General features: G+C 38.8%; 1 protein-coding gene across 7 annotated transcripts in view; it reads right to left on the reverse strand.

The window, feature by feature from the left end:
• Nucleotides 1-4,133: 4,133 nt before the first annotated feature.
• HPS5 (HPS5 biogenesis of lysosomal organelles complex 2 subunit 2) overlaps nucleotides 4,134-26,660 on the reverse strand; it is a 48,891-nt gene continuing 26,364 nt past the window's right edge. For 3 of the 7 annotated variants that reach the window (XM_023737621.1, XM_023737614.1, XM_023737627.1), the window contains exons 9-23: nucleotides 25,340-25,428; nucleotides 20,905-21,083; nucleotides 20,260-20,418; nucleotides 19,502-19,688; nucleotides 18,700-18,802; nucleotides 17,527-17,676; nucleotides 16,233-16,310; nucleotides 15,351-15,928; nucleotides 12,847-12,967; nucleotides 12,481-12,636; nucleotides 11,619-11,738; nucleotides 10,725-10,838; nucleotides 8,664-8,770; nucleotides 5,938-6,208; nucleotides 4,134-5,591 (exon numbers count right to left, since the gene is read on the reverse strand). In XM_023737621.1, the coding sequence (XP_023593389.1) occupies nucleotides 5,531-5,591; nucleotides 5,938-6,208; nucleotides 8,664-8,770; nucleotides 10,725-10,838; nucleotides 11,619-11,738; nucleotides 12,481-12,636; nucleotides 12,847-12,967; nucleotides 15,351-15,928; nucleotides 16,233-16,310; nucleotides 17,527-17,676; nucleotides 18,700-18,802; nucleotides 19,502-19,688; nucleotides 20,260-20,418; nucleotides 20,905-21,083; nucleotides 25,340-25,428 (2,473 nt within the window). In that variant the 3' untranslated portion in view covers nucleotides 4,134-5,530. Of the gene's footprint in view, nucleotides 5,592-5,937; nucleotides 6,209-7,521; nucleotides 7,590-8,662; nucleotides 8,771-9,413; nucleotides 10,839-11,618; nucleotides 11,739-12,480; nucleotides 12,637-12,846; nucleotides 12,968-15,350; nucleotides 15,929-16,232; nucleotides 16,311-17,526; nucleotides 17,677-18,699; nucleotides 18,803-19,501; nucleotides 19,689-20,259; nucleotides 20,419-20,904; nucleotides 21,084-25,339; nucleotides 25,429-26,660 lie in introns of those variants that run through there. The other 4 variants (XR_002825121.1, XM_023737633.1, XR_002825122.1 and 1 more) reach the window with 4 other exon arrangements.

Genomic DNA, 26,660 nt, shown 5'->3' on the forward strand with positions numbered 1-26,660 from the left:
CACAGCATGTTCCCAATAAATGTCTAAGAAATGGAATTAGTTGAAAAACTGTGTCTTATTCGTGATCACGTTTGGCACTGAGGGGTGATCAAAGAGCACCAGCGTGAAGGAGGAGCCTGGGCTGTGTGTTTGTGCACAGAGGGCTCTCAGCTGGCCTGAGCCCAGGAAGTCAGGCCCTTTTAGTTTTCTTGAAAACTTCTGAAGGACTGTGAACTACAGGGCACTGCACTGACCTCCTTTCTAGTCTCACTGCTTCTTGCTTATATCCTTCTAGTTAGGGTGGCCATAAAATTGATCATCCAACTTAGGTAACTTTCAAGAGTGAAAAAGGGCACTGTTAATAGTTATGGCAGGACATTAACAGGATACAACCATAGCAAACAACACACAAACTCCAGAATATAAGCTAGGTAACTGGGATCTTCTAAAAATTAAACACTTATGCTCATCAAAAGACTTCACCAAAAGAGTAGAAAGAGAACCTACAGACTGGGAAAAAACCTGTAGCTATCACAAATCCACCAAAAGTCTAATCCTAAAATCTACAGGAAAAACACCTCTACAACAAAAGGACAAGTAATCCAATTAAAAAATGGGCAAAGGATATGAACAGACACTTCACCAAAGAAGACATTCAAGGGGCTAACAGACACATGAGGGAATGCTCGTGATCACTAGCCATTAGAGAAACACAAATCAAAACCACAATGAGATACCATCTCACCCCCTATATATTATTTGCATGAATCAACAAAACAGAAAATAACAAAAGTTGGAAAGGCTGTGGGGATATTGGAACTCTTAGCACTGCTGGTAGGAATGCAAAATGATACAATCATTTTGGAAAACGATATGGTGCTTCCTTAGAAAGCTAGAAATAGAAATACCATATGATCCATCAATCCCACTCCTAGGAACATATCCTACAGAAATAAGTGCCGTTATACGAATAGACATGCACACCCATGTTCATTGCAGCATTGTTCATAATAGCGAAAAGATGGAAACAACTTAGATGCCCATCAGCAGATGAATGGGTAAGCTATGATACATATACACAATGGAATACTATGCAATGATAAAGAACAATGATGAATCTGTGAAACATCTCACAAAATGGATGAATCTGGAGGACATTATGCTGAGTGAAATAAGTCAATCAAAAAAGGATAAATATTGTGTGAGACCACTACTATAAAAACTTATGAAAAGGTTGACAGACAAAAAGAAATAATCTTTGATGGTTAAGAGTGAGGGGAGGGGTGGGAATGGAAAAACACTAAATAGACAATAGATAAATGGTAACTTTGGTGAAGGGTAAGACAGTTCACAATACTGGGGAAGCCAGCACAGTGCGTCCAAGGCAAGGTCATGGAAGCTCCATAGCCACATCCAAATTCCCTGAGGGACTGAATTACTGAACTGAGGGCTGTGGGGACCATGGTCTTGGGGAACATCTAGCTCAACTGGCATAACATAGTTTATAAAGAAAGTGTACTACATTCTACTTTGGTGAAGGGTCTTAAAAGCTTGTGAGCAGCTATTTAAGATACTCCACCAGTCTCACCCCCTCTGGAGCAAGGGAGAATGAAGAAAACCAAAGACATAAGGGGAAGATTAGTCCAAAGGACTAATGGACCACAAGTACTTCAACCTCCACCCTACCGAGTCCAGCACAACTAGATCGTGCCCAGCTACCACCACTGACTGCTCTTATAGGGATCACAACAGAGGGTCCTGGACGGAGTTGGAGATACATGTAGAACAAAATTCTAACTCACATACACAAAAAAAGACCAGACTTACTGGTCTGACAGAGACTGGAGAAACCCCGAGAGTGTGCCCTCCAGACATCCTTTTAGCTCAGTAATGAAGTCACTTCTGAGGTTCACCCTTCAGCCAAAGATTAGACAGGACTGTAAAACAAAACAAGACTAAACGGGCACACCAGCCCAGGGGCAAGGATGAGCAGGCAGGGTGGAACAGGAAAGCTGGTAATGGGGAGCCTAAGGTCGAGAAAGGGAGGGTGTTGACACGTCGTGGGGTTGGCAACCAATGTCACAAAACAATACGTGTACTAATTCTTTAATGAGAAACTAGTTTGTTCTGTAAACCTTCATCTAAAGTACAATAAAAAAATAATTATTATTATGCCAGGATAACACGAACAAATACTACTGTCTGTGAGTTTGTCATAATGTTGTGACTTGTGTTTTTCTATGATGCTAGAAGCTATGCTGCTAGTATTTCAAATACCAGCAGTCACCCATGGTAGATAGGTTTCAGTGGAGGTTGCAGACTAAGACAGACTAGGAAGAAAGGCCTGGCAATCTACTTCCAAAAATTAGCCAATGAAAACCTTGTGGATCACAACAGAATATTGTCCAATATAGTGTTGGAAGGTGGGCCTCCTGGGTTGGAAGGCACTACACAATAGCCACAGCAATGGACTCAAACATACTATCAGTCTCAAAGATGGCACAGACTGGGCATTTCACTCTGTTACACATAAGGTCGCCGTGAGTTGGAAGGCAACTAACAACAGGAAGAGAGGCTGTCCTGAGCAAAACAGGACATGTGGTCCCCCTACCTCTCTGCCCAGCATTCAGAATGATCTTTACAAACCATGATCAGATCTCGTCCCTTCCCTTCTTAAAATCTTTCAGTGGATCTGGTCCCTGGCCACCCTCCAGCATTATCTCTTACCACACTCTCCCAGGATCACTACTCTGTATCCATAGTGGCCTCATTCAGTCCTGTCAATAAGGTGAGCTCCAATTGCTGCCATAAAGAACTTGCAGTTCACCTGAAAGGAATGCAGTTGGCTGACAGCCTCCAGCTGTTAGCACCTTCAGGACCCCCTCAGCTTTCAAGTCAAGGTCACATTCTTCTCAGGGTTCCCAGCTAAGGTATGAGCACAGCAGGGTACAAGGACCTGGCCATTTCTGTCCAATGCAAGACTCCTCTAAGTGACAATCTCTGCTCCTGTGCCACTACCGGGTTGGCTGAGACTTTGAAACCTGCATCATGTTCTAAAGGGTTTCCCTCCCCAATTCTGCTGCTTCCCAAAGGGCCCATCTGACACATCCCCTGAATCAGAATCCCCATTTTAACAAGATCCTCTGTGCTTGTTTCAGAAGTACTGGTCTAGAACTAATGGATTAATGACTAATGGGAAACATCTCCTAAGCAGAACTGAAGCAGGGATGACTATACGCTTTTGAGCAGGACAGCGACAAATCTAATATATGCAAGGAAATTATTAACTTTAATTTTGGTCTTACCACTCTCGGTTTCATATAAACCAATTTGTACTGGTGTGCTGGGTGGTGCAAATTGTTAATGCACTTGGCTGCTAACTGAAAGGCTGGAGGTTCCATTCTATCCAGAGGCTCCTAGGAAGAAAGACCTGGCTATCTACTTCCAAAAAATCAGCCACTGAAAACCCTATGGAGCACAGTCTTACTCTGACACACATGGGATCACCATGATTCAGAATTAACCCAATGGCAACCTGTGATGGTGGTGGGGGTGGATCACTTCTACTACTTTCAACATTACCTGCTGACTATGTGGCAGGCACTATACTCTGTACAGTCTCATTTAATTCTAGTGGCCTCCTCTAACTGCACTCCATGTGCCACTGTGCTACATGCTTTACATTCATTACCTCATATAATCCTCGAACCACCCTCAGTGAGTGCTACTATTATCCCCATATTACAGATAAGTCTGTCACGAAAGGACAAACATTGCATGACCTCAATTATATGAAATATCTAGAATAGGCAATTTTATAGAGACCAAAGTTTATTAGTGGTTACCACCGTGAAGGGAAGGCAGGGAGAAAGGACGACATAATGCTTAGGGGACACTGATTTTCTGTTAAAAGTGATGGAAAAATTCAGGGAAGGTTAATGGCGATGGTTGAACAACATGATACATGTAATTAATGTCACTGAAACGTACATGTGAAGACTGTAGAAATGGCAAATGTTCTGTTACAAACATACTTACCACGATTTTTTCTTTTAAAATAAAAATAAAAAGGAAAATGAGGCAACCATGAATCCCACTCTATTTCTAGAATTTTTAGGCAAGTGCCAGATACAAGCTGTTTTTGAAAAGTCTGCCTAATACCCAAACAGATCAAATTTAAATGCATAACCGAAGAGGATTTTCTTGTTTTGTTTGTTTACCTTGGAAAATAAGTCTAGATGATGTGATTAAAAAAAATTTTTTTTTAATGCTAGAAATTTCTCTGTAGCCTTTTGGCAAATGAGGATTGCTAGAATATGCCCTGGGAAGGTCTGACAGGAAATGATTGCACAATCATGCCAGTTCTGGCTGTCTCCTTGTCATGAGATTCTCCATGGGCACTTTTGGGCAGTCACTATGTAATGACTAAAGCTGACACACAGCGAGCAGAAGGCTCTCGCCCTTCACCTTAGTACAGTCTCACATTCAACACAAATCAGTATAGTCAACATCCAGTTGATCTTAGCGGAAAGGCTTTCCACACTTCCCAAAATTCTAAGCTTTGTGAAGCTTTCTTCCCTGATAATCTCTTGAGTCCATCTGGTTGCATCATACTCAGGCGTCATGTGCAGGTATGATAGCATTTTTGGTCTATAGTTCTTTGCATCACTCAATGTATCCAACACTTTGCTTACTCCACACTGAGTTTACTCCATGCCTTCCTGTGAATTGCTCAGAATAAACCTTCTCAGGGCTAAATTCTGGTCAAATGAAAACTTTAATCAGATTTTTACATTTACATTCATCTAGTTATATAGCTTAAATAATAAAAGCATTTGCTGAAGTCTTTATTAGTACTCAGGTTTTATTATGGCTTTTAAAAAATAATACTTAAAAGTGCACAATGATTAGTCAGGCTACTCTATTTAGGGACAATTAAATACAAAACATTTCCAGTAATAAATTAGTCACCTGCATATAGGTTCAGGTTACAAAATATCAAATAAGTACTGGGAAAAATTTATTTTAAAATTAGCTCAATTTAGGTATGAAGCCATTTTATTTAAATATCTAATTTAAATCTTCAGTATTTCATTTATTTTATGCGTTAATTCCATTATAACAGGTTCTATTCCAGTAATTCCTAGATCACCCCAGACAAGATATAAAAAGAATTCCACTCCGGTCAGGACTAGAAACTTCTGTTCCCAACATAGGAGCCAGAGTAGGAAAATAATTCACCAATCCAGTGGCAAGGAGCAAATAATACTGCAGTTCAGAATAAGGAGTGCACAGCTGGGAATGTTCACATTCTGATCCCTGAGCACTTCATTTCAGCAAACAAGCTCTGACTCCTTTCAAAATCCAGCTTTGGTTGAGAAGTAGTGGGATCACAGACACATACACAAATGCTGAGGTGAAAGGCACTGACAAAAGTACCCCAAACAAGGTTAGAGTTTTCAGGTGGTGCTTTTCCTTCAATAACAAATACACTCAGAAAGTTCTTTCCATTTCGTTGAATTGTCACGACAGTGTACCAAATCTTCTTCCACTAGGCCTGCTGGGCCCAAAAAAACCGATCACATTTTTCAAGCATGCTTTGTATCAAGGCTCTGAAATCCCAAAGAAAGAAACAAGCAAAATTAGTTGTTATTGTTCATTCTTCATTTAAAACCCACAGAGAATTACAGGATTAAAAAGCTGACTGAGGCAATTAAATATTTGGTACAAATAATACAGAATCAAGTACATATTAAATTTGGGTATTCAAGTTACTCCAAACACTGTCTTGGTCACGATGCTGAATGAAATATTTAACTTTTTCCATTAACAGGTCTCAGTCCCCTCATCTGTTACTGAGGAACTGGATGATCTCTATAATCCCATCTACCTCTGAAAGTCTGTAGGGTTTTACATTCTCCAAGCACCTATGGAAAGGTCTTTACAGACATGCATTACCTCTGCCTCTTCTCAGCAATCCTCAGGATATTGCAGGTTCTGGTAAACCTCTCTGACAACTCAAGAGCCAAACCACATTCCTGTAGCAGAGACCAGGCCTGATCTGGGCCCATAGCCTTAGCTAACAGGAGCGCCACATTCTCCACATTGATGGGAGAAGGCCCATCACTGAGGTTCCCATTTGGTGACTCCTGGAGGGCTGGCCTGGTGCTCTTGTTCTGTACAAGATGTAAGAGAAGCTTCCATTCCTCCATAGTCTCAGGGATCCAACCTACACACACACATACACAGACATAATGTTGGCTCTGACTGCTCTTAGTAATACTGCCTGAATATAGAAGATGATCAAAGTTATACATGAACATGCTTAATACAAAAACATACACATATTCAAGAACATAATCTAACAGAAAGTTGTTTTCTGAATACACTGAATAAATATTTCATGATAAAGAGTAACCACAATATCAGGTTCAACATTCTTGTTGTTGTTGTGTGCCGTCGAATCAATTCTGACTCATAGTGACCCTACAGCACAGAGGAGAACTGCCCCACAGGGTTTCAGAAATTGTAATCTTTGCAGAACCAGATTGCCAAATCTTTCTCCCACAGAACAGGTGATGGGTTGAACTGCCCAGCTTTCAGTTAGCAGCCCAGTGCTCAACCACTGTGCTATCAGGGATCCTTATTCTTTCATTTACTCACTCAATAAGTAATTAGTCCAGGACATACTCTATGACACGCACTAGATACACAATCAACAAAACAGATACGATCCCTGTACTCTTGTGGAGTTTACAGTCTAAAAAGAGAACAGAACTTAAACACATACATGCTTACAAAATGTGCTAAGTGCTGAGAAGAACAAGGAACCATTAGAATGGAAGAGGGAGATCTAATTTTGTTTGCAGGATCTGAGAAGAGCCCTATGAGGAAGTGAACATTCATTTAAGCAGACAGCTGAAACATAAGACAAGCTCAGAGAAAGATATGTGCATGTGATCCGTATACGTGCAAACTTGTGGGAGAGCATCAAGAATGGACGGTCAAAGAGCACACATTTCTGAGAAAGGAAACACGGAAGATGACTTGAGACAGAAAAGAACTTGGTGAGTTTACCCAATTCAAAACAGGCTTATAGTGCACAAAAGGAGAAGTGAGTAGTGAGGATGAGATGATGGGGCCAAGCTTTGTGGTCCAGTTTAAGAATCTGGATTGTTTTCTGAGTGCAATACAAAGGGTTTCAAGAATGGGAGTCATATAATCCAAGTTTTGTTTTAAAAGAATCATTCTGGCTGTTGCATGGAAAATGGATTGAAGATGGGCAAGAATGCAAGTTAGACGACCAGGTTACTGCAGTAGTTTAGGCCAGCAGCTAGGACCAGTGATAGTGATGGTGAAGAAGAAAGTGGACGAATGTGAGATAGGTAATGGCAGCAAAATCAACAACTCTTGGAGAGTGAGTGACATGACTTGTGAGGAGAGAGGAGTGTCAAGAAAAGACTTTCATTTAATACAACAAGGGTAAGAATCATTTTTGTTATCATTAATGTTCTTATAATATTAACAAAATATTAAAAGTACTTTCATCTGACGGGAGGATTTTAGGTGATATTTATTCTCTTTATTCTTCCCTAAATTTTCTGTTTTTCCTGTAACAAACACATTATGTTGTCACTTTAAAAACATAAACCATTTATAGCTTAACTTTTCTGGTTATTTTTCAGAAATGTATGCATGTCTATAATTCTATTCCTACAAACCACCTGGTCCTCTCATTTCATTTCAGAAACAAAGATGATCTCCACAGTTATTGCTACAGCTATGACAAATGAAGCCAACCCTTGCCAGTCAGTTGGCTTCTTTGTTCTGCCTCTGACTTTCTGTCTCCCAGGCCAACAGGGTTGAAAAAGGCAGTAGGTCACACTGCTGGATGAAGCACCTTGATGTCAAGCTCCTGGCATTGAATAATGCAGCACTACAAAACAGGCCAAGACCACCTATCTGAATGCAGGACAGACTCTCAGACTTCAGGTTTCTGTGTGTCAAAGTCGGTGTTCTGACTGTCATTTTACTTGTGTCGGACTGATTTAAAAAAAAAAAAAGAAAGTGTATCTAAATATGTATGAAGGCTAAGGAGTTTCATCGCTACTTCGTTTAAGTTCATCATACTTATCTCTAACACTGGATTTTCTGTGAAAAGACAGCACGATACAGGGAAAAGAACATGTCACAGGCTTTGGAGATGGTCAGACCTGGGTCTGAACACTAGCTCCAGCATTCACTAGCTGTGTGACCTTGGCAAAATTAATTGTTCTTTCTGGCCCTTAATTACAATATCTGTAAATTGGGAATTATAGTAACTATCCAAGGGTTTGCTGTCTCATTTAAAACAGTGTATGGAAAGTAGCTGGTATACTGTCTAACACATAGTAGTCACTCATCAAGTAGAAAAGTTGCCTGTAGTTTTATTCCTAATTACGATTTCATAACATATCAAGTGGTACAAAATCTATGGAGCAGTTCTACTCTGCACACACAGGGTCTCCATGAGTCGGAATCAACTCGACAGCAACCGACAACAACAAAAATAAAAACTCCACAATTTGACAGATCACTAGAATTATACACATGACCACTGAAATGTTCACCCTATTTCTTTATTGAAAAATCTGAAGTGGTTTCTAAATATTATAACCAAGAGTAATCAATTGGGATTTACATACCATTGTCCCCTTCCATCAGACTCATATCGTTCAGATGCACAATGTTAGTGAAGGCCTCTCTTCTTCTCTCCAGCTCCAAACAGAGAGTAAGATATCCAGTCCAGAAACTTAAAAGAAATCAAAGTTGAGGAAAGGGACAAAAGGTGGTGAATTTATTTAGACCTATGCTGTCCAAATACAGTAGCCACTTGTCACAGGTGGTTATTTAAGTTTAAATAAAATTAAAAAGTCAGTTCTTCAGTTGATTTATCCATATTTCAAGTACTCAATGGCCACATGTGGCTAGTGGCTACTGTACTGGACAGCACAGTAGAACATTTCCATTATCAAAAAAAGTTCTACTGGATGAATGTCATTTAAAAGGTTTAAGAAAAAACTAAAAGCTATTAATAAATACAGACATTTGAGGCCAAACACCAATCATAAACATTTAAGCTCATACCTTTATAAACTTTAAGATTCAACACCAGATTTGCATATTTCATCTCTAAATTATATGCAAACCTTAGAAGTTCTCCTTGACTCTCCCCTCTCCTCCATGTGCTACATCCAGTATCAACAAGTCCCACTATACCTGTCTTTGAAATGTCCCTTGATCTGCTCCTTCTGCTGCCTTCCTAATTACCAATTCACTTATACCAGAATTACTGCAATGGCTTCCTAGCTGACCTTCCTGTCTCCAATCCCTCTTGTGTATAACACCAGGAATGATCTCCAGAAAACATCAATTTGATGACGTCATTTTCTTACCTAAAAGGGTCTCTGACCAGATCAGTTGTTGATGACTCGATTCCAAATCACAGAGATCTCATGTGTTTTCAAGGGCTGATTTTTCAGAAACAGATGTCCAGGCCTTTCTTCCGAGGTGCCTCTAGGTGGACTCGAACCACCAACCTTTCAGCTAGTAGCTGAGCACATTTAACCATTTGCACCACCCAAGGATAAAACAGGTCTCTACTGCTAATTAAATTCTTCTGACCAGCTTTCAAGGTCCTCTATGATCATGTCACCCATCCCCTGGACAGTCTGTCATTATCTAAAAGGAGCAACTGCTGCAGTCACCCAGGTCTCAGTAAACAAACATGTATTAAGCGTCTACCACTGCACAAATTAGGCATAAAGAGAAAAAGGGAAGACACAGGTCACTATCTCCAAAAGATTATAATCCTGGTGGAGTGATAAAACAATATCCCTGGCAATAAATGACTAATATGTGGTACAGATAACAAGCACTATCAGTTTTTCATGTCTTTGTGCTTGCTGTTTCTCTCACCGAACCTGCCCTCCCTCCTGACTCCTTTACAAATCTAAATCCTACCCAGTCTTCCGGGCTTACCTCCACAATCTTGCCTCCTCCCTGAGTCCTTCACAACTGATTCCCCCACAATCTCACCTCCTCCCTGAGTCCTTCACCAGTGATTGTTTCACAATCTCACCTCCTCGAGTTCTTCACTAGTGATTCCCCCACAATCTCACCTCCACCCTGAGTCCTTCACCAGTGATTCTTCCATAATCTCACCTCCTCTCTGAGTCCCTCACCACTGATTTTATTGAACCCATTCCCTTCTCAGAAACCACATATCAATTTTAACTAGTATCACATAATCTGGTGCTTAGTTAAATACCATCTACATGCCTAAAAACTGGGGTTAGCAACTAGGCTGGAGGCCAAGAGGGAATTAAACCCGTTGCCGTCAAGTTGATTCCAACTCATAGCGACCCTGTAAGACAGAGTAGAACTGCCCCATAGAGTTTCCAAGGAGTACCTGGGGGCTTCAAACTGCCGACCTTTGGGTTAGCAGCCGTAGCACTTAACCACTACACCACCAGGAATTCCATAAGGGAATTAGCCAGGGTGACTCTCTCCTACACAAAGAAAAATTATACACAAAATTTAAAAGAAAATAAATGCTTGCTATTATTAAAAACAAAAATACTTTTACTTTTATGCAGCAAAGAGAATTCCCAAAGATAAAACATATCAATTCAAGCTTAGCTAAAAAGTTATTAAATGAAATGACTCTCCTCTTCACCTTAGCTTCTAAGAAAATTCTCACTTACCCACAAGACCTACAGATGTCAGTCATTTTTTCTTTGGTTGTAAAATCTGCAGGAAGTTTAATTAGATGAAGAATCAGCTGACTGTACGCCCAGGAAAGTAAGTGTGAATGTGGCCTGTTAAAGGAAGAAATAACAGTAAATTAGATGGGAAGTAAACTCTACAAATGCTTATTAGTCTTCTAATAAGTAAGAATAGAGTTTAATTATATTTGCTTCATTATTATAATATTTTCCAAACATTTCTACTTGGCTTTTAGAAAACTAAAAATGTTTATTTTTCCTGTAACAAACACCTGTTCATTTAAAATTAGAGATTTTAGGGAATCAAAATTACGGACAGCCATTGTATATCCTTCCAGACCTTTTGTCTATGCATGTAAGATAGGCATTTTGGGCTTTTAAAAAGTTTCTCATGGAGAAAACACAAGGAATATTTCAGATACATTCTAAGAATCAGGGTGCATTTTTTTGTGAATTCCATTTTTTTTTTTTTCATCTTAATCAGGGGGTTATGCTCAGAAATCTCTTGGCAAAATTTCTAAGAAGAAAACACACATGTGCACACACACAATATTTTCTCTCTCTAACCCAAGTCTACTAATCAGGGTCTCTTAATGTGGGTCCATGGAAGAGCTTCAGTGGGTCAGTATAATTTTCTCAAACCATGTGCTAAATTTTCCACAAATGTGCATTTTTCTGAGAGGAATCATCAGATTCTCAAAAGATCTGTGGCCCCAAACGACTAAAAACTAAACTCAATCTCATTACTACCATGATTTGCGTCAGTCTCTTCCATCATAACAGTTCTTGAAAGTAAGCCCAGAATATTGTACGTGACTAAACCATTTCCACTCCCAAGGAATTTAGGACCTTAGTGAAAGGACTGTTCCATACCTGGGGTATCCTTCATTATCCACAGTGCTTGTGCTTGGTGGAGCACCGTGGGACACTGCCAAATGCAGCCAATCCAATCTTAAAGATTCTGGCTGTAGAAGGGACTCAAGGAAAGATGGCCTAAAAGAAACGTAAGGAGAAAAATCACCTACCTTCATATGAGAAAGAAAACATGAAGTGTGGGCATCTGAAGAAAAATTAATTATAGGATCAATATTGTGTATGGAAGAACTAGGAAACTCTTCCGGTAGAAAATGTCTAGAAATGCTGGTGAAATTATAATAGTCATTTAAATGCACAGTTGTGCCAAAAGATAGTAAGAAAAATGTGAAAGGGCCAATAAAAAAGGGAGGGGGGTGGGAGATAAAAACCAGTGTGGCCAATATGAATCATCAGAGAAAGAAAGAGACAAAGGGAAGTTGCTAGTTTCAACAGCCAAGGGGCATGGTGTTTACAGCCATGTGGAGATAGGAAATGAGGCCTCAGCCTAAAAAGAGGCTAAGACTTGGAACTGAGATCCACCCACAAAAAGCTGGGATATCGTCAATAAAAAGGCAGAAGTAAAACTCCACTCACTGGCAGAAAGATACAAGGAAGCTTATCTGTGCTAGCCTCGGCTGTGAGGCAGGGATTTAATTTTACACTGATGATTTGAGAATCCCTGAAAAGGAGCTGGGGAAGGGAAGTGTAGTACGTGCGTGTTTTTGGTGTGTGCTGCGACTGTGGAAGAATGGTATGAGACTGCCAAAATGCCCCAACTCTGTGGTAGCTAACAGTCAAAAATGTTAAAATTGCTTATAAAAGAGTAATAATGCCCTATCAAAAGAGAGGGAAGAGCCTGCAAACCTGTTGTCTTTCTCACCTTTGATCTTCAGGTCTTGATTTTACCAGACTGTCTAAATAGGCCAAAAATTGAGCGGGATGATTATGACAAAGTTGTATGATATCCGAAGGCAAAATGGACGGGTAAAATCTGATTAAGGACCGAAGGGCAGATTCCCCAAACTTCTCATACAACCTGCATTTAAAAACAAAACACTTTCCACACCAACAGCAGTGAGATGATATTTTAACTTGCTCACACAAAGTACTTTTTAGAAATGAAAATAAACACACTAATAAGGAAACAAGAAACTGCCCAACATAAAATTAGTAAAAATTTAAAGACTAAGATAAAAAAAAAATGCACGTGCTTTAGTTCATATAAACAACATACAGGACAACCTACCGGGTAGCATACGCAATCAACAAAGGACTATCAAAAGGGACTGAGTCATCTAGTAACTTCAGTCTTGTTGGTAGGTCTCCTTCTTCCATGGCCACATACGTAGGATTGGAACTTGCCATTTCTGAAAGAGAAAGCACTTTCTTTTCCCTTCATTTCTTAGTTCTATATATTCATTAGCACATTCATTCTACAATCATTAATCATGCACCTAGTGTGTGCCAAGGCCTAAAATCTATTAAGCAATGTAGAAGAGACAAAAAAGAACAAGATGAATTCTCTACCTTTAAGGACTTTAAAATCAAATTGGGAGGCAAAGCATATTAAAAGTTTTAAACAGGGAAAAGAAGAAACACTTAAGCATCTGGGGAGGGTGTGTATCTACCATTCATGTCAAATTGCTTAGTTTTTTCTAGAACCACTGCCCCTACTCCATCTTTTAGAATAGAATAAAGTAAAATAAATTTAATTTAAAATATCTGATCCACTTTTTAAAATATCAGTCACAGCAAATCTTCATCTTCTGAAGAAAGATTTAAAAGTGATTTGAATTCAATTCTGGTGAATGAAGTGAGTGATAATCTAGTTAAAACTATTTGAAGTCAAAAAAAAAAAAACTTAAAGTATTAAAATTCATTTTTTCAAGAAGTTCTCAACTGCCTCTGAAGACAAATACCAAAGAATGTTGTCAAAGCTGTTTTCCATAATAACATCATTAGAAGAAGTGTAGACTGTTCAACAGACCATTTTTAAAGAGCTAACCCTCAACTACTGATATATCTATTTTTTTTAAGTCTCATTTTTCCCAGTCTGTGTCACTGACTCCCATTTGACTGTCAGGCAATAAATACTTAAAAGAATCAGAAGAAGAGACCACCACTTAGAGATGGGAAAGTGAGGGAAGGCTTTATAATTGGGTGGGAGCTAAGCTGGGAGCCAAAGCATACTGTGTCCACCTAAATTCAAGCAAGCAGTTGTATCATCTCAAACTGTCCATCACATAAGTACACAACAATCACTCCGGTTGATGGAGACTTCTCTGCTATCTCCTGTGGTTAGAGCTGGGTATGAACACATAGTAGAGACAGACACAGCAAATTCCCTGTGAATGATACATTTGAACCTACGTGAAGACAAATAACTTATTTCTAATTTCACATAAAAAACAATCTACCTTTTCAATTCAGAAACTAAGAAAATGAAATCATTTTCTATGCTTTTAACTGGCTAAATGTGAATTAAAGCAGAACTGTGTGTATATATACATACACACAAAAACATACAGATATATACACAGAAACACGTATATATACAGAAACATGTAACATGTATATTTACATACATACATACAAAACGTACGTACGTAATATGCATGTATTAACTATATATACAAATATATATGTGTGTGTGTACAGAAGCCCTGGTGACGCAGTGGTTGAGAGCTGGGCTGCAAACCGAAAGGTTAGCGGTTCGAATCTACCAGCTACTCCTTGGAAACCTTATGGGGCAGTTCTACTCTGTCCTATAGGGTCACTATGAGTTAGAATCGACTCAACTCGATGGCAAAGGGTTTGGTTTTTTTGGTTATGTATAACTATATAACCATGTTTCTATAAATTAAAAAAATCTTAAAGTCAGATAAAAACATATTCCTACCTGTTTAGTAATGAATAACGAATTTTTCAAAAGTCTAAATCACTCATCAGAAACATGGCATCTGTCACTCAACAGGACTTTGAATTAAGAAGATTCACCTCTTCAAAAACATGGGCCTATGCAGCAGAAAGGGCATGCATGGCCTTTGGGATATGAAAGTTGGTTTCAATATCCGGATGACAAACATTGTGACCTTTCAGTCAAGTCTAAGGTAGGGACTGCCGGCTGTCCACCAAAATCTCTGAGACAGACATGTAAGCTCTTTACTCATATCTGTTCTCTTCCTCTTGGATCCATAGACAGGATACACTTCCCAGCCTCCTCTGTAGTTAGGTATGATCATGTGGTGGAATTCTCATCAAGGGAACATGAATAGATGTGAACTACTACCAGGCTGGATCTATGAGAGAGCACGTTTGCCCCTTATATGCTCTTTCCCCTGGACATAGCAACCCAATCTCAACAGTCAGCCCAGAGAGATGATGATGTTCAAAAACAATGGCAAGTGCCTGGAACCGTGAATTACCATGTGGAAAAGAGGTACCTGCTGGCCTGACACTCATGTCCTAAAATGTTATACAAGCAAAAAATAAACTATTATATCTAAGTAACTATAACATTGTTATATCGTTTTCTGAAAGCAACTGTGAGAGAAACAAAACTAACTTCTTACAATACAGTTACAAATTAAACCAATGTTTGAAAAGCTATTAAAAATTAAATTGCATGGAAACAGAATGAAAGATTGACTAGAACAGAGGTGATTTTCTACTTAAATCTTTTTTTAAACTCCAAAAAATCCAAGATGCTACTGCCAATTTATATCCTTGGTAAGGCAATCTGATTATTACCTTTCAATCCTTCAATAAAAGTATCCCAAACACAAGGGCTGCTAGCATAACTAAGCTTGATACTCTCCTTTGCTCTTTTCAAGTCCAGGAGAAAAAAGTACTTCTTTAGGAACTGACAAGCCAGAATTTCAGGACAGCACTGTTGCAAAGTGTGGTCCAAGTGTCCATTTGTACATTTGATCTTAGAATTCAATACATTCAACTCCAAACACAACGTTGTCAATTCAGCCAGGTCCTTGCGAAGGCCATTTGCTATGACACATGGAGAACATACTTGGAAAATGTCATCTGAGGGCTCCCTCAGACTATCTACAGACTCATGTTCTGCTTGAGCAACAGTTTCTTCATTGTCTAAAGAGTCCCTTTTTTCTTTTTCACTATCATCATCTAATATTCCCTTTATTGACTCATCAAGCAATACCACATCCTGGTCGGATTTCACAGATGAGTTGCTGGTATCTGAAATGCCCGAAAAGTCCTTCATGGCTAAAGTTTTTTCTAACTGTAAAAGCCACTCCTGTAAAACCATTCTCAGAGACTTGGGTTCAAATAAAACCAGTGGGTCCTGCAGCATGGTCCTATACAAAACAGACAAATATGAAATTTACGTTTTAGGTGTTTTTCTTAAAAAAGTTATTTGATGTTAAATACACCTAATCCATACAACATACGCATCTGGAATACATACTACTTTACAACTTTTTAAATAACAATTATTGCAGCAAGATGACAATACAGAGAACATTAACTTTGTAGTATTTCACTAATTCTTGAATTTCAATTTCAGTTTACATGACTCTGCCCCAGATTGTCTCTGGACCACTACTGATGATCTCAGAAAGCTGTTCCTATTCACTATAAAACTTTCTCATTTATACTCACATTGCTTCTGTTGTTGCTACTTTGAGCTCTTGGAACCAGTCTTGTTTTGGAAGTTGACTAGTTAGCTCTTTTTTTCCCCTAGACAAGTATGAAAAAGAAAAATAATATTCAAAAGAGACTTAAAAGAGTTCAGAGCTTTCTTAGACAAATATTTCTAAGCATTTACTAAGTGGCAGGTACTGTACTTAATGTTACATGAAACACACAGATGAGTATTAAAAATGGTCCATGGCTGCAAGAAAAGCAAGCTCAAGTCAGAAAGAAACGCATGCAACAACTGACTATAATATAAAGAGAAAATGAATGCTAAAGAGCAGCACAAACACTGTGCTACTGAAACAAAGAAGAAAGAATAATTATTCTGGTCATCAAGGGAAGCTTTCCTGATGAGGCAGTATTTGCGTTAGGAAAAAATGGTGGAAGAATACTCCTGACAGCAGAAACAGAATGAAGAAAGGTAGTGAGGTGTCAGAGTACCTGCCGAGTTCTCTGAGAGGCCTGGAAGTCAGAGTGCATAGAAGGATGTGGTTGGAAATGAGGCTGGAAAAATGGGCTAAGGTCAGACTGAGGCTGTCTGAAATGCCATAATAATAAATTTATGCTTTTTTCTACAAACACGGTAGATTTGCTAAGTTACTCTCAGGATGACACACTTTTTATTTCATCTGACTGTCCAGGTACTCTGGGTCTGTGAGACTCTTTCCCAATTCCTGGATGTGTGCTGAACTTGTTTGCCTCTATTGCACATATTCCCGGAGCTATGAGATAAGGCAGAGATCAGTTGGACACAACACTGCACACCATGCCAGACCAAGTGCTCTGCTACAACTCTACTGCATAAGGACTACATCACCAGCATATCATAGCAAAGGGCACGAGAGGACATCAATGCCAATGCTCTCATCTTACAGGCCAAAAAGCACTAGTGACTTACCCAAAGTTACATGCTGGTCAGAAGCAGAGCCAGGACGAGGCCTAGGTCCTTGGTCATTCTACTCTTAATCTAATACCCCTTCTCTGACATCCAGAAGTTTAAAGAGTGGAAGGGGGGATGGCTTTGCAGGGCAAAGAAGGGAGAGGTACAAGATTAAAACTCGTTCGATTTGCTCTGGGTTGAAGTTACTTTCCAACATCCTGTGGGATTCATGATTTTTATGAGCTGTGCAAACAATCTACAATGAACAGGATCATACATGCACCTTCTCCAACAGGACATAGTCTATGCTTTCTTCAAACTGGCAGCTGGCTCCTCCAGAATTTACATAGATTTTTTTTTTTATAGGCAAGGGCTTACACAGTGTCTTCCTCTTTTGGGCAGGTGACTGGACTCATATCCTCTTCACATGACTGCTCATCATCCCTGGGTTCTGGTCTCACTTTCAGATCAGGGCTTGTGTGAAGTGTGCCAATCTTCTCAGTAGTTTTACGCACAAAGCTAGAAACACTGGAAGCCAAATTAAAAAAAAAAAACTAACATGAAAAATATCTCAGTTCTGCCAACATTAAAAATTCAGTACCTGAGTTCTCTATGGTCCTACTAGTCCCAGGAGGGCAGCCTGGACTTGACAAAAAGAAAGACTCTGTTTATAGTAACTTCCCTGATCATATATACATATATATATTACATAAACCAAAAACATTGACATTGCCGTCAAGCCGATTCTGACTCATAGCGACCCTATATGACAGAGCAGAACTGCCCCATAGAGTTTCCAAGGAGCGCCTGGTGGATCCCAACTGCTAACCTTTTGGTTAGCAGCCGTATAACCACTACACCGCCAGGGTTTCCTACATTACTTAAGGCCCATGTGAAATGCACAATATAATGATTTACTTCATTTACTAAACTGTTCTGAGAAACCAATTACTCAGTGCTAAAGAAAAGGTCATTAACAACAGTTGTATCTGCAATGTTTCTGTCAATTTAAGCAAAGTAAGCCATGTGATCATCTGCCCCTTCCTGGCCACAGAATAACAAAGAATTTTTTCATAGAAACTCAGTTGCTGACTAGTCACAATACACCCTTCTTAAAAAGCAAAATGTGTATCCAGTAGGACTCAGATAATGTCAAGCAGCAGCACAATGTCTTCTCTTGCAAACTCGAATGCTAAAAAGAGTTCCAAAAAGTCTCTCATTCTGAGCCCAGGCTGAGAAAAGATCAAGAAATGACTAACGATATATGGAAACTGTTCTCATCAAAAATGAGGAAAAACAGATTTTTAAACTTTTGCTCTGTCTGGGGGAAAAACACACTTGTAACAACTCAAATATCTAGTTTTTCAAACAAAGAAGGAAGATAAATTTCCCAAGATTAAAATGAAAAGTTAACAGCTCTTGGAAGAGAAATAACCTAGAGAGTTTCTTTTTCTCATGTAAAATGTTTTTCCACTCTCAGCACAAAGAACCTAATGAAGCAATAGAAGCAAAACCAGAAATGGGATTAAACGACAAGACCAATTGGTTTACCTTTCCTTGACAGCTTGAAGAGACACGAGAGGAGATGGAGAACGAAATGATAATGGGATGCCGAAGGGGAGGAAACTTTCATTCTTATCTGCCTCAAACGTCACTGAAACACAGGAAACATTGTCTAATGAATGGAATCAGGGGAAAAAGAAACAAAACTTAATCCCATGGGGTTTTTTCATTTTTAAGAAATTCTGAAATGAATAAACCAAAGGAAATGAAGGATTCAATACCAAAATCACAACTGACCCAGATACAAATGAGCAGAACACAGGTATACAAGATGCACGAGATGGTCCGCATAGAAAACACTTAGGCAGGTACCTTCATTTCCTACTAACCCTGAATCCCCATAAGTCAAAAAGGAAGTTTAGAGTCTTTATTAATCTCTTCTCAACAGTTCGGTCACAGGAAAACTTGAACATCGAAAAGTGAAGGCAATGGCCCCCAAAACTGTAGTAATTTTTCATTCCTGATGGAAAATAATTTGGTTAGTCACAATAAAAATCTTCACTCTTTTGGTTAATGACTTCCTTTCTTAACCTTTTGAGCATTTTGATGCATGACTGAAATTAAGTACTTACCAATGTTAGCCTAAACATGAGGTGCAAAAAATAGCCATACATAAATCCACTTTTCTACTGGTGAGCAGATGTGTAGGTCAGGATGGAAAGTCTATCAAATTAAGTGCTAAAAATATATTAACATTGTAGAAAACTCTATGCACAAGATAATACTGACAGCCAGAAGTCACAGGAGTTAACTGCCTCTCATCAGCATCAACAAAAGACACATTCATCACCTTCATTTCCGTGTGAGCCACAACACTGCTCTGGCTGGTCCTCGTCCTGATGTGAGGTGAATTCTTTAAGTCTCTCATCTTCTGAGAGGGTTTGGCTCTGAAGGGAACAAGAGTCTTCATCTGACTGACTGCCTCTTCTACTACTAATGATACGATAGATACCAGAGTCCAAGATGCTGAAACTTTCCTAAAAATAAAAAGAAGTCAAAGTAAAGTTTTCTTTTAGAACACAATCTAGCCGTTTAAGAGAAACACCAACACCAAAGTAGAAAGTCAGGAACAACAATTACGACTATTAGATCAAACTAGTGAACAAGGTTTTAGCTGCTGGCAGCTAAGTCACTCTGATCTGCTAGTGGCATCAGGCCACAACGTTTCTCTATCTTGTCTTCATAAAGTCTGACAGTTAGAATGGGGATTAGATGTGACAATCCTGAGCTACACTGAGACTCACATTAGCATTAGCATGAAGCATCTGAAATCACATACTAGAAACAACTTATGTTGTAGGCCATATGAAGTCTCAAATCCATTTGGAAACAGAAAATAATAATCAATTACAAAACAAAAATGTGGCTCCCAAGATGCATCTAGCCAGAGTTTTCATATGGCTGTCCAACAGCTGAAAGAAAGGCCCCAAAAATCTATTACATAGAAAGAAAGATAAATTTGGGGATCCTGGAGATAAGTTAAGTACAGCCTAAAAAGGAAAAATCTTACTCTACAGCAAAATGCTTTTAAAAGCAGAGAACACCTACATGTGATGAAATGGAGCTTCTTCTACTGCTGCAAGCTGAATCCAAAGGTTCAAATTTTAAGATCAATTCTTCCAGCTGAGAAATTAGATCACTGCAGCTTGAGGGATCCAGCTGAGATTTCAAATGCTCCAATTTATCAATAGTCAAACTTTTTCTTGCCTAATAAAAGACAAGTAAACATCCATGGATACTGTTGATAATGGAATAGTTTATTGTCTACAACTAAATCTATACCCAATGGCCAATATAATGAAAAACGTCTAACATAGAAAATAAAACCTCGAAAGTGCTTTAAAAGTCTAACAGGCTGGTGAAAGCCTTAATGAGAACCACCTAAGGAATTAAGAATTTAATTAAAAATAACCATACACATATGTGTAATCATCCTTCTTAAAACAAGGCCTGAAGTTAAAATAAATTTGTGGGTATATTTGATATTGTAACAAAAACGAAAAGCATGCCCTCTTTCTTACCCACCCCTAGAAATACTTCTGTCATGCTTCCTTTGGGGATTTATTGCTGCTTTAATTATAGGTCATATAGAAAAAAACTAATGAAGACAAGCAATTTTCTAACATAATCTTGCAAGATAGGATGGCACTAACAACCCATGATAAACACGCCTAGGTAAGTTCTCTGACTTACTCTGCTGGCAATGACAGAATTTTGAAAAAGACAGCAAGTACGAGCAGCCAGGTTCCATAGGCCTCTCCTTAGGAGGTGTTCCACACAACGTTCCACAGATAACAGGGAAAGATGTGAGACCTTCCCATTTAAGTGCAAACAGAACAGCTCATTCTTGCAGACAGCCACATCCTGAATATCTACAAAAAACACAGACATGCAAGATGTTAACCAAATCATCCTTTTCCATTTTCACAAGGGCTAAAATTATTCTGGAGTCCTGGTGGCACAGTGGCTAAGAACTTGGCTGATAACCAAAAGGTTGGCAGTTCAAATCCACCAGCTGCTCCTTGGAAACCCTATGGGGTGTTCTACTCTGTCCTATAAGGTTGCTATGAGTAGGAATCAACTCAATGGCAATGGGTTTGGTTTTATGGGGTTTTTTTTTAATTATTCTAATAAATTTACTTCTTTCATATAGAGTCTGGCTTGATTGAATTTCACCTTTTTATACTTGCATTTCAACAAAGAACTAATATTTTAGACATTTGTTATTCTAAAAAGATCAAGAATAAAGGATATGAAAAAAGAATCACATCTCTCTGATTTAAAACCCTATGTTTAAAATGCTATTTTCTGTGAAAAGCAACTGGGACTTGAAAAAAGGACAATCTACATTAGAGGCCACACTATTAAACATTTCTGAGAGTTACAATTTGATGTTCAATCAATAGACTGACACACTGTATGTAAACCAATAAGCAGTTCATGAGAAAATATCTGTCTTGGCAGAGTATCTTGAAAGGACTTAAAACCTGAAAAGTCAATTCTACCCAAAGCAATCTACAAATACAATGCAATCCCAATCCAAATATCAATACCATTCTTTAAAGAGACAGAAAGACTAACGATTAACTTCATATGGTGAGGGAAGAGGCCCTGGATAACTAAAGCACTACTGAAGAAGAAGAATAAAGCAGGAAGACTCGCAGTACCTGACCTCAGAACCTACTATACAGAGAGCTATGGTAGTCAAAACAGGCTGGTACTGGTACAATGACAGACACACTGACCAGTGGAACAGAACTGAGAACCCAGATGTAAATCCATCCACCTACGGTCACCTGATCTTTAACAAAGGCCCAAAGTCCATCAAATGGGGAAAAGACAGCCTTTTTAACAAATGGTACTGGCAAAACTGGATGTCCATCTGCAAAAAACTGAAACAGGATCCATACCTCAGACTGTATACAGTAACTAATTCAAAATGGATCAAAGACCTAAATATAAAACCAGAAACTATAAAGATCATAGAAGATAAAACTGGGTCAATGCTAGAAGCCCTAATATACAGCATTAACAAGATACAAACTATAACTAACAAACTCTAGAGAATAAGCTAGATAACTGGGATGTTCTAAAAATTAAACAGTTATGTTCATCAAAAGACTTCACAAAAAGAGTGAAAAGAGAACCTACAGACTGGGAAAAAACCTTTGGCTATGACAAATCCGACAAAAGTCTAATGTCTAAAATCTACAGGAAAACCCAACACCTCTACAGCAAAAAGACAAATAATCCAATTAAAAAATGGGAAAAGGATATGAATAGACATTTCACCAAAGAAGACATTCAAACGGCTAACAGACACATGAGGAAATGTTCGCGATCACTAGCCATTGTTGTTGTTGTTGTTGTTAGGTACCCTTGGCTCCGACTCATAGTAACCCTATGTACTACACAACGAAACTCTGCTCCGTCATGCACCATCCTCATAATCGTTGTTATGCTTAAGCCCACTGTTGCAGCCACTGTGTCAATCCATCTCATTGAGGGTCTTCCTCTTTTTCACTGACCCTGTACTTTACCAAGCATGATGTCCTTCTCCAGGGACTGATCCCTCCTGACCACATGTACAAAGTACGTAAGATGTAGTCTCGCCACCCTTGCTTCTAAGGAGCATTCTGGTTGTACTTCTGGAAGTACACTAGCCATTATAGAAATGCAAATCAAAACCACAATGAGATACCATCTCACCCCCAACATTACTGGCATGAATCAAAAAAACAGAAAATAACAAATGCTGGAGAGGCTGTGGGGAGACTGGAACTCTTCTGCACTGCTGGTGGGAATGCAAAATGATATAACCATTTTGGAAAATGATATGGTGCTTCCTTAAAAAGCTAGAATTAGAATTGCCATATGATCCAGCAATCCTACTCCTAGGAATACATCCTAGAGAAATAAGACCCGTCACATTACAGCACTGTTCACAATAGAAAAAAGATGGAAACAACCCAGGTGCCTATCAACAGATGGATGGATAAACAAACTATGGTACATATACACAGTGGAATCCTATGCAACAAGAACGAACAATGATGAATCTGTGAAGCATCTCACAACATGGATGAATCTGGAGGGCATTACGAGGAGTGAAATAAGTCAGTTGCAAAAGGACAAATATTGTATGAGACCACTACTGTAAAAACTCATGAAACGATTTACACAGAAAAAGAAACAATCTTTGACTGTCAAGAGGGAGGGGAGGGGTGTGAAGGAAAAACGCTAAATAAGCAATAGATAAGTGGTACCTTTGGTGAAGGGTAAGACAGTACACAATACTGGGGAAGCCAGCACAACTTGTCCAAGGCAAGGTCATGGAAACACCATAGACACATGCCAACTGCCTGAGGGACTCAATTACTGTGCTGATGGCTCTGGGGACCATGGTCTTGGGGAATATCTAGCTCAACTGGCATAACATAGTTTATAAAGAAAATGTTTCACGTTCTACTTTGGTGAGTAGCATCTAGGGTCTTAAAAGTTTGTGAGCAGCCATCTAAGATAGTCCGCTGGTCTCACTCCATCTGGAGCAAGGGAGAATTAAGAAAACCAAAGATACAAAGGAAAGATTAGTCCAAAGGACTAACAGACCACAAGTACCACAGCATCCACCAGACTGAGTCCAGCACAACTAGATGGTGTCTTGCTACCACCACCGACTGCTCTGACTGGGATCACAACAGAGGGTTCCAGACAGAGCTGGAGAAAAACGTAGAACAAAATTTTAACTCACAAGAAAAAAAAAATAGACCAGACTTAGTGGTCTGACAGAATCTGGAGAAACCCTGAGAGTATTGCCCCCAGACACGCTTATAGCTCAGTAATGAAGTCACTCCTGAGGTTCACCCTTTAGCCAGAGATTAGGCAGGCCCATAAAACAGAATGAGACTAAATGGGCACACCAGCCCAGGGGCAAGGATGAAAAGGAAGGAAGGGACAGGAAAGCTGTTAATGGGGAACCCAAGGTTGAAAAGGGTAGAGTGTTGACACGTCATGGGGTTAGCAACCAAAGTCACAAAACAATATGTATATTAATTGTTTAATGAGAAAATAGTTTGCTCTGTAAACCTTCATCTAATGTAAAATAAAAAAATTTTTTTTTACATTTTTTTTTAAGGGACACTTTTAGGGAACTTGAGCCACAAGAAATCAATGTTGATCAGACCAGTAAGTAATGGTTTCTTTCTCTGTTTGTTTTCACAAAATAGAAAAAGACAAAAAAGTCAAGACAGGCTCTCTACTGAGCAGCAATGGTAAAAAGATCTATACTTCCTGCACGTCTGGTTAATATTTAAAAAACAGGTTGATTTTCTCTGTCTCAGGCACATACAATAACTGCTGTTCCCAAGACTTTTTAAACCCCAAACTACTGAGAAACAAAATGGGAGTCAGAATATGACTTCTAACAGAGACAGAGAATTAGGGTAATTAGTGGGTGTGGGGAGGAAGTAACTCATTCAATCCTTAGCAGTGGTTACTAATATTTAATAATGAAAGAAAATAATATTTACAATTACTGATGAAACAATAAATAGGTGAAAATTATCATCCTGAAATATTCTTTAAACCATGAACTAAAACTATTCCATGAGGTCATCTTTTATTAAATAAAAACAGATTGGCTCATAAAATAAAAAATATCATCCATGAGTACTGTGTTCCTATAAAAAAGCATCTATATGAGACCAAATGGTCAACATTTACTCCAAAGCAAAGACAAGATGGCAAAGGGGCAGGGAATCTAGATTACTGGAAATGGAACAACCAGAAAGGAAATGAGAAAGTTGACACACTGTGAGAAATGTAACCAATGTCACTGAACAAATTGTGTAAAAACTGTTAAATGGGAACTTAATTTGCTATGTAAACTTTCACTGAAAACACAACAAAATATTCTGATTTAAATAAATAAATTAGGTGAATATAAGTTTACAAACGTATGCTTGGGAAGCACCTTAGAATGAGAAACATCTATGATTTTAGTCTTTAAAAGAAATGTCATCCCATTCTATTTTTCTACCTCTTACCCTACAAGAGAATCTTCCCACAATAATTAAACCTTTCACAAGCATGAGATTAAAAATTATATAAGGTAAATAAATATAATTACTTTTGATTTCACTCCAAAGAAGAACTTGAACATTCTGAGGAATGAAAATATAAATGCCTCTCTCTGTCCAAGTCAGCACACAATGCTCACTGAAAGAGAAAATGGAAGAAGTCAAGGAAATTAGTTTGCTAGAATATAGAAGTCTATATAATTCCCTGAATTCAGGTCCTCATGTTAGCTGTTCAAGTAAAACCAGACTGTACAAAAAAAACACAACTGTCATCCAGCTAATCAAGTCTTAACATGGTTTTTCTGTCTGTAACAACTTAGTAAAAAACAACAGCATAAAAATGATCCTAAATTGGGAAAAATCAGACACCTGCTAAGTATCTTTTAAAAAAAAGAAAAGGCTGGTATCTGGAAAAGCTTAGGGACGATTTACCTGATGCTTGTTAACGCAGATAAACTCCCCATATTCGGTATGACAAGGACACATTTAAAACAAAGACTAAAAACATCTTACAGCCACCCCATTGGAAATCATGGATCTAGTGAGCTTTTAGGGATGGTAATATTTTGACTCCCTTAGTTGTGTGTGGGCGACAAGAGGTTGAAAACTCCCATTTAACCATGTGCCATGAGCTTTATTAGGGGCTCTACCTATATTATCTAACCTTGTAGCAATCTATCAAGGTAAATGTGTTACCCCTACCTTATAAAAAAGGAAACTGAGGCTCAGAGAGATTAAATAATGTGCCCAAGATCATTCAACATGAAAGTAAAAGAGTCAGAATTTTATCAACGGCAGTCTGGCTTCAAAACCTGGACTTTTTTCCTCTGTATCTCACAGATTCCATTTCCTTCCTCATTTATCCTCACCAGCCACCCCACCATTATCTGGAATCCTGATTATCCCACTAAACTGTATTCTCAAAAAGTTATTGCCAAACGCAATAATCCTTCCTCATATTTCCCTTATTCTTGTTCCCTATGCAGGGGCTCACCTTGATGACTGTTCTTCCTTTCTGAATCTTGCCTCCTGACACCCTGGGAACCTGCACTTTCTGGGTTCTCTACCTTCCTCTCCAGTCCTTCTCTGGCTACTCTTCATCTCTGCTCATCTTTTTTTTTTTTTACTCCTCTCCTTATATATCTCATTTACACTCTCAAGGCTGCTACTAGTACCTATATTTAAGAAACTGCCAAATACTATCATCTAACCTTCCTCAGTATCCATGCGAGTCTCTTCTATACATTTCCTCCTTGGTATCCCATTAGCACCAAACATCAGCTTATCGCTCAGACTGCTTTTATAAATGTTTCCAACACATTCCGTACTTGTCCCTTTCTCCCATATTCAGTCATTCCTTAAAGTCGCTCA

Source organism: Trichechus manatus, unplaced genomic scaffold (genome assembly GCF_000243295.1).
Source record: "Trichechus manatus latirostris isolate Lorelei unplaced genomic scaffold, TriManLat1.0 scaffold00006, whole genome shotgun sequence".
Lineage (NCBI taxonomy): Eukaryota > Metazoa > Chordata > Mammalia > Sirenia > Trichechidae > Trichechus > Trichechus manatus.